We start from the raw sequence: 9,038 nt of genomic DNA, 5'->3' as shown, positions 1-9,038 counted from the left end.
CAGGGTTCCCCAAGAACATGGAGCTGACAGGTAACAAGTCATGCCTAACCAACTTGATTGCCTTCCATAATAAGATGACTGGCTCTGTAGATGCAGGGAAAGCAGTGGATGTGATATACTTTGATGTTAGCAAGGTTTTTGACACTGTATCCCACAACATTCTTACAAGCAAGCTAAGGAGGTATGGGATGGATATATGGACTGTAAGGTCCATAGAAAATTGGCTGGATCATCAGGCTCAGAGGGTGGTAATCAATGGCTCAGTGTCTGGCTGGTAACTGGTATCAAGTGGAGTGCCCCAGGGGTCAGTCCTGGGGCCAGTTCTGTTCAATATCATCATCAATGATCTGGAAGATGGGATTGAAAACACCCTAAACAAGTTTGCAGATGACACCAAGCTTGGGGAAATAGTAGACATGCTGGACAGTAGGACTAGGATTTAGTGTGACCTTGACAAATTGGAGTATTAGACCAAAACAGTTTTCCTGAGGTTCAGCAAGGACAAGTGTAAATTCCTTCACTTAGAATAGAACAATCCCATGCACCAGTGGAGTGGAGACCAACTGGATAAGCAGCAGCTCTGCAGATAAGGACCTGGGGGTTACAGTGGACAATGAAGTGAATATGAGCCAACATGTACTCTTGTTGCAAAGACGGCTAATGGCATACTGGACTCCATTATTAGGAGTGTTGCCAGCAGATCGAGGGAAGTGATTGATTATTCTCCTCTATTCAGCCCTAGTGAGGCCATATCTGGAGTACTGTGTCCAGTTTTGGGCCCCTTGCTCCAGAAAGCATGTAGACAAATTGGAGAGTCCTGTGGAGGGCAACAAGTATGGTTTGTGGACTGGTGCTGAGCAAACTGGCCTTATTTAGCCTGGAGAAGAGAAAACTGAGAGGGGATTTAATAGCAGCCTTTGACTACCTGAAGTGTGGTTCCAAAGAGGATGGAGCTAGACTGTTGGCCATGGTGGCAAGTGACAAAACAAGGAACAATGTTCTCAAGTTGGAACAAGGGAAGTTTAGGTTAGATATTAGGAAGCAACTTTCTCTCTAGGAGGGTGATGAAGTACTAGAACAAGCTACCCAGAGAGATTCTGAAATCTTCATCCTTAGAGGTTTTTTAGACCCAGGTAGACAAAGCCTTGACTGGGATGACCTAGTTGGGGCTGGTCTTGCTTTGAGCAGGGGGTTGGACTAGATGACTTCTTGAGGTCCCTTCCAAACCTAATTTTCTATGATCCTATGAAATTCAGCTAAGTAGTGCTTTCACTCTGAGGTAGCTCAGGGTCAGCAAGCTTTAACATCAAAGTAGTGTTTAGCTATTCTCAGTTGGATTGCTCCAGCATTGTGCTGTGGTCTTAGTACATTGCCTATTAAACTAGGAGGTAAGATAGTTGAAGTGCAGTAACTTGTTTGTACTAAACTAACCACTTGTTTCTGTGACCATAAGTCCCAGAAATGTACCCAGAAGAGAAAAGACAATCTTCACTAATTACAAGACCCCGTTTAATAGTTCCAGTTTTCTTCATGCGTGGATGTCAACATTTTAATTATTCACCACTAAAATAGTACTACCCTTTAACACGCCTTAGAGGCATATTAACCTGCTAACATACTGGATTGACTGTATTATTTCAACACATCTCATAGTTACATTAGACTTCTGGGTATAATTTATGATGTTGCTTATTGATTTCTGAAACACTGTTTGATTTGAATCCTGAGAAACTATCTCTTTTCCTTCACATGTTTGTGGCAGTTGGTTAAGTAGCTCAATGAGATCTAAGAACAGTTAGCATGTTTGGGAGCCAAAGGCAGAGTATTTATAGAGGAAGGACCTCAGTGCTGAAGATATCTGTGTAGTGGGACCTTGGGGTCATGACCACATATGATGGCAAGAGGTGAGATCAGTGAGGTCATGGGTCAGATCCCATCCACCTTTAATTGAATGTGTGCTGGGGGTCAAAGTTATTACACATATGTTGTGTAATAGCTTTGTGGCTTATTCCCTGTTTTATCAGTCTTTTAATTGCATTATTGTATGGCTGATTTAGTACTTACATGATTGCTCATGTCTTAAGTCTAACATCTGCCAGAGGCCTTAGTTCCACAAAGATTAATTCCACTGACTTCTAGAACATACTGCTAACCCCATCTTTTTCTCTTGTCCTCATTTTTGTTTGCAGGTGCAAGGTAAGGAAACACTCTTGTTACTCTCTTGTTAAGATAAATTTCTAGGCAAAGTCTATTTTTAATTAACATTGTATATGTAATCTTCCATCAGTTTTTTTTTTTCAGAGAAATGCATATTCCCAGTGATAATTATGATGGAAATATATTCACAATAATGGGAAAACATGTACCTTACAAATAAATATATTTTCCTTCAAGATATTCTAAAATCCATGTTCAATCTATGCCAGCATAAAACAGTTTCCAGAATCTGCCAAAATTTCGTGTTTAAAAATGGGCCAAAAGCTTTTTATTCACATACGTTTATATTTTAATGCAGGAATTTTCCGTATGCTGTTTCAACCCAGAGGAAATTATTAAAGCTAATTTGTAAGGCCCTGAAAATAGGAGTTTAAAACAATGGAAATGCTGGCAGAATCTTAAATACTTGGCACATCTACACATGAAATTAATTCTATATGGGTTTACTGTGTAATAAATTACTGCACAGTAAACTGCCCTGGGCAGGCATATACATGTGCAGCCATTTGGGAGCAGATTTGCTCCTCATGACAGTAGCCTGATCCAGGCCTCCCCTGGCCTTGATCTGCCCCCTTGCAGCAGGCAGGGGGAGCTGGAAGTTCCAGCCACAGCTGCCTGGGGCCAACACCACTCTTTAAAAAGCAGCCCTGCATGGTGCTCCCTGGGCACCTGCATTTCTGGCCAGGAACAGTCTGCAGTGTGCTGGCAGAGCCCTCACCAAGTCTGTCACCAGAGCCTGTGTCTTCTATGCAATACGTACTCCACCTCAAGACCCTGGGAACAGCAACCCATGCCCCGGCCTCCTGCTTGCCACCATGCTTACTGTGGTTTGCCGCTGTGGCAACCACCGCCTGGCTCAGGTTTTTCTTGGCCCTGCCTGCCCCTCTGTGCTACATAGCCATGTAGCCAGGCTCACCATTGTGTCTGATGCCTTCTGCCTCCACACTGTTGCCACTCAGCCCCTGGGCTTCTGCCTGAACACCAGCAGGGATGCCAGTGACATGCATATAGATGCCACCACCGGTGCCATACATGAGCTTCTGGGGCTCCTGTGGGCCTGCCCAGCGATCCAGGACTGGTGGATGCATGTCATTCAGTGCACCTGGGATGATAAGCAGTGGCTAGAATCATTCTGGATGACCCAGGCCACCTTCCAGGAGCTCATCAACAAGCTCCACCTGCACCTGGAGTGACAGGCCACCACCATGAAGCCGCCTCCCCAACATGTTCACAGAGACTTGGGTGGCCATCGCTGACCATGCCTGCCAGCCTGTGCTATGTTGGCCACCTCTTCAGTGTGGGCAAGGCAACCACCAGAGAGGTCTGTGGTGCCCTTCAGAACATGCTGGGCCACACCGTGCTCCAGTTCCATGACACCTTGAAGCTGGTGTTGGGGTTCCAAGCCCTGGGCTTCTCCCACTGTATCAGGTCCCTGAATGAGACCCACATGTTTGTCACCTGCCTGCCCCAAAGAGATCGCCCCTACTAGAGCCAGCAAGCTTTCATTCTGTCATGCTTCGGGCCGTCATTGACCCCCAGGGTGCCTTCACCAACATGAGCACCATTTGGGCTGGCAGCACCCACAATCCCTGTATCTTTCAGAACTCTGTCCTGCCAGCCTCAGTGAAGAATGGGCACTTCACACCAGGGGTGCCGGACCAAATGGTGGTCCCACCCCCTCCTCATCAGGGAACCCACCTACCCTGGCTCATGTGGCCCTACACTAGCCAGTTGGATCCCCTCCAGGCAGATTGCAACACCTCGGCCAGACCTCCTGGCCACAGGAGGTGTTGCTGCACTTCAGCCCAAGCCCACTAGGGGGCTTGTGGCTGGGCAGTGGAGACAAGCAGGGCTAGGATTGTGGGCAGGGTGAAGGTGACCACCGGGGCTAGGATGATATCCAGCATGGTGGCCTCTCTCTGAATGCCTGGTCCTCTCCTGGTATCTCTGCTACTTGCGCATAATGTCCTCCACATGCTAGGCCTGCAAATCCACCAGCCATTCCTCTGACACAGTAACCAGCCAGGCCAGCAACAGGGTCTGGTCCTGGGTCCACCACTGCTGAAGCCAGTACATGGTGGTGAACCTGAAGGTGCATCCCCACACACAGCTGGTGCATTTCCCCTGTATCCAGCTGCTGGACCTGCAGAACCAGGAGAAAGAGGCTGTTTGTGAGAGTTTGCAACATTTCTGAGATAACATGCAGTATACCAGGGGTTTGTGTGCTGCCCAGCTTCAGATCAGGGGTCATGTGCACATAGGTGCCAAAATAGAATGGTAAGTAGGCCAGCCACTGGATGAGCCCCCCATCCCCACTCATTCTACAGGGGCAGGTGGGCTGCTGGGTGCTTACTGCAGGCAGCCTACCTTTCCCAGCCCCTACCCAGGCTAGGACAGGTTTGGCTTCTGGCAGCACCTGCTGCAGGTACTCCAGATCCCCTCCCCCCCTGCAGGCCAGGCAGTGTCCTCTCTTGCCACCAGGCCCATGGCACCCAAGCTCAGGTGACAAGGGGCTTTCAGCCAACTGGGATGCAGAGCTGGTTGTACCCCAGCCCTTCCCCCAGAGTGCCACCAAAGCAGACCAGCCCGCCCCCCAACACATGCCCTGCACCCTGAGCATGCCCCTGGTGAGAGTGTCATGGGTGCGCTGCAATTAACTCTTTGCACAGACTGAGGAATGCCTGACCCACTACACCCAGCTGCTGCTGATCGCCATGGTGCCTCAGGTGCACCTGAAACCTTGGCACAGGACCCTGAGCTTCAGTGGTATGGTGGATAAGCCCAGGCTTCCCCACAATGTTTACTGCCCCCCAGAGGGGTATATGTGGCTATGCTATGCATCTCTACCCCCCACTGCTGAGGACAACATTGTCGCCATCATCAACATGTTTCTCCATGTGTGAGTGGCGCTTGCCTGCATAGCTGAGGGGGGTTACTGGCTGCTCAGTAACATTTTTCACTGTGCCTTCTGCCTCCATGTGCTGTGGGGGAGAAACTCCAGCAGCCATGAAGGAGCTCAGCCAGGCCAGGTGGGGAGGAGGGCATGGGCAGGAGCAAGGAGAGGAGGGTCCTCCTCCCAATGTGGGGCTTGCCAGGTGGGCATGGCATGCATACTTGGCAGCCTAAGTCTATCCCTGCTGGCTGCAAAGACATGCAGCTCCCAGTGGTGTCCTGGGCTGCAAGGCCACAGTGCCTGGCTAGCCAACCAGGGCTCCCCTCTGGGGAGGGACTGGAGTTGTTGAGGACAGGTGGTGCTATGCCCAGGCTGGCCTTCTGGGTGGGGCTGCACACCTGGAGCTGGTAGGGCAGGCACTTGCCTGGACTGCCAGAACTACTGGATGATGCTGGGGTAGGGACCACGGTGGGACATACTCTTGGTGTCCTGAAGGGCCCTCCCCTGATGACAACTTACTGCCACTGCCAAGCTGTGTGGAGGCTCCATCTGGCTGGCTGTGCTGGAGAACATGGTATGGCTGTGCCTAGAACACAAGGATGTGATCCAGCTGCCGTATAAAGGGCATGGTTTTGCAGGTAGCCCCTGACCAGCAGTTGTGGTTGGTGACATGGACCCACTGCGCCTACAAGGCCTTGACCTTTATGTGGCTGAACAGTCATGCTCATGCTCTGCGTGTGGCCCATCAGGCCCTCACAGATGTGGGCATTGGCACACTCGCTCCATGTGACCTGTCTCTGGAGCTCGGCCTTGCTCCACAGTGCAGTGAGGTTTGTGGTCTCGTCCTGGAACCAGCTGAGCCCCCAGGACATGATGTGTGGCACCAAGGATGACACCAGTGTGGCTGCCTCTATGGCCCATCAGTGGCTGTGGGTGAGAGCAGACAGTAAACTAATTGACTGCATAGTAGGCACCTGTACGTGTAGACAGTGATGTCTTACTGTGCAATTAGTCTATTATGTGGTGAAGCATCTCATGTAGACGTGCCCACTGTGAAGTTTCTAAATTCCATCACAACAATACATAAAACCTATTCTAGTTAGGATTCTGTTCACTCAGTCACAGTACCTGGCATAAGGTTAAAATAATAATAGGCTCATTCATTAGAAAATCTGTATTTGTGGTATTATATTTTTTTATTTCCTCTCTTGCAGGAGGTGAAGTCACTAAACCAAGATTTGCTCAGTATTTCCATGGCAGTCTTGCCAGCCTCACTATCCGGCCAGGCAAAATTGAGAGTCAGAAAGTGATTTCCTGTTTGCAGGCCTGCAAGGAAGGTCTAGATATTAATTCTCTTGAGAGTCTTGGCCAAGGAATAAAGGTGAGAGATGAACTGACATCATCTTTGATAAAATTTAGAGCTGATTTATGAACTGGAGAGCCCAAGGTGGAGTACACAAAGTACAGATGTACTCCCAGAAGCAATGTAATTTCCCATAAAGTCATGCAAAGAAAAAGTGTAACAGGAGAAGAACTATGACACTGCCAAGCAAAGTGTTTCCATTATTTCAAAGATGTACACTTACAAAGTAAGGTGCCACAGGTATTTCATATTCTCTAGGAAGTGCCAGGTCATGCTGTCCATGCCCTGTTTTGGCACCATTTACAACAACAGACATGTTTGCAGAGACTACTATATTTTATGGAGTTTTGACCTGAAGTAGTTTTGAAGTAACAGAAAATATAAAGTAACAGTGGAATACGTTTCATTTGGTGGCAGCTCTGAAAATAGGGGCTATATGTTCTGACTGACATTCAAAATATATTCTACCAGAAAAACTAGATTATGATCTCATTAAGGTGGAACAATTACATATGAAAAAAAATCAGAAAATGCTGCAATTTAACTTCTATGGACTGACTTCACTATTTCCATTTTGCATGTGCCTTGCAGTATAAGCTTTAAAACATGATCATCTTAGTACTGCAGAAATACAACAATATATAAGGAGTGACATTCTGGTAAGTGACAAAATCTCTGACTTCAGGAAGGCAAAAATGTCACACAACTCTTTTCAGAATGACCCCCTCCTTCTATTGATAGATTTGTTAGATGATGGATATTCTCTTATCCCAGCTGTAAATTTTAATAATCTTGTCACTATTCAAGTAATGTATACTTTTTTTTCAATCAGCTATGTAACTTTCCTAGGGTGCATTTCAAGGAAAGAGGCAACCAACTAGAATAAGCTGTTTTGTGGCACAGCTAAACACTGTACAGTCTTTCTTAGGAACAATGTGTGGAATGAAACCGTTAAGAAAGCAGGTGATTTAGTTGTAAAACTAAGTGGCCTGCATGTGGCAACAAGTTATTATTATTACTTGCTGTAATACTTAAGGTAGAATCAGTAGCGCAATCACAATTCACTGGTTTTTGTCAGGTAAATTACTATGGTTTCTAGTGTGTATCAACAGTACATAGACCTGTGAGGTGCCATGCAAATACACACAGAAATAATTTGTATTAATGATTTCCATGTTTACAGACAAGAAACAGAATTTAACATTTCAAATTTAAATTTAGGGCCAGATTTTGAAAAATGTAGTCAGAATTACTCTCAGTATTAGACCTACTGAATCCAATGGGAGTGTCCCTTGGTGTAATACCCAACTGTCTTACCTAGAAAGTGCCCACATATTAAATGCTGCGTTGTCTTTAAACATCATAAATGTCAGGATTGTCTGGCTGTGTGTTATGTCAGTTTGTGTCCTTTTTTGATAAGACATATTTCATGGCCCCTCCTTTCTGTGGTATTAGCCTTTAAATAGGGAAAGTGATCTATTTCTAGGTCCTAATTTTATTATAGTAAGAACATTATTAATGATTTCACTGGACAGCTATTGTAGCAATGCAGAACATTTTAATGACATACTTGTTAGGAAAGTCCTTTAACAAAGACTGTGCATGTAGTTTAAGGCTCTTTTGCAGAAAACCCTACTTGCTACTATATGGATGTCTGTATAAATATACATGCACACCAGAAATAGTAAGGCCCAAATGAACATATTATAAATCAGCCTGTATTTGGCTTATAGTTACTAGAAATGCACTTAAAGTCATTGCTCTGCTAAGCTAAGTACAGACAGTCAAGAAGTCCAAGACTGAATCAATTCAATCTTTGCAGATTTCTCAAAACTGCATAGATTGAACTGATAAGCAAGTGAACTGGTGTTCACTTTTCAAACAGAAAACACAGCCAGACCCCTGCAGTGGCCCATACCAGTACAGGGGGGTTGGGGTGGGGAGAGAATAGAGCACATGTCCCAGCCTGCTGACCAATGCAGAGAGCCAGGAGATGAACAATTCCCCCAGCCTCACCCCCTCCTCAGCCTCTGGGCCAGTTGAAGAAGGGCACGGGGGGAGAACCCACCCCTTTGGCCCAATGCTGGACCCCCAGCCAGGAGCAGCCCAGCATGGGAGAATAGGGAGGGCCTGACCTTGGGGCTTTACTCTGCCTGCCTGGAGCCCAGGGTGTGGCTGGAGTCTTCCAGCCATGCCCCCTTCTCAGCCTCCATGCTGGCTGGGAGAAGTGACTGGGTGACTGTGGCATTGATGCCTACACAGTCAGATGGATTGCAGATTGGCTGAAGGGTTGCACTCAGAGGGTGGTGGTGGATGGGTCATATTCAACCTGGGGAGAAGTGGGCAGCGGAGTCCCCCAGGGCTCGGTCCTTGGGCCTGTGCTGTTCAATCTCGTTATCAGCGATTTGGAGGACGAGGTGAAAAGCACCCTGTTTAAATTCGCTGATGATACCAAAATTTGGGGTGAGGTGAGCACACTAGTAGGGAGGGAAAGACTGCAGGAAGACTTGGATAGGTTACAGGGGTGGGCTAGCAAAAACAGGATGCGCTTCAACACTGACAAGT

At 47.1% G+C, this 9,038-nt stretch overlaps 1 protein-coding gene across 1 annotated transcript in view; it reads left to right on the top strand.

The window, feature by feature from the left end:
- CLSTN2 (calsyntenin 2) overlaps positions 1 to 9,038 on the top strand; it is a 715,806-nt gene that overhangs the window by 658,748 nt on the left and 48,020 nt on the right. The window contains exon 10 of the mRNA XM_019503079.1: positions 6,325 to 6,491. Within this exon, the coding sequence (XP_019358624.1) occupies positions 6,325 to 6,491 (167 nt within the window). The remainder of the gene's footprint in view (positions 1 to 6,324; positions 6,492 to 9,038) is intronic.

Source organism: Gavialis gangeticus, unplaced genomic scaffold, assembly GCF_001723915.1.
Source record: "Gavialis gangeticus isolate Ggan-Ray unplaced genomic scaffold, GavGan_comp1, whole genome shotgun sequence".
Lineage (NCBI taxonomy): Eukaryota > Metazoa > Chordata > Crocodylia > Gavialidae > Gavialis > Gavialis gangeticus.
Note: the sequence above shows the minus strand (reverse complement) of the source record. Positions and strands in the feature narration are given on the sequence as shown.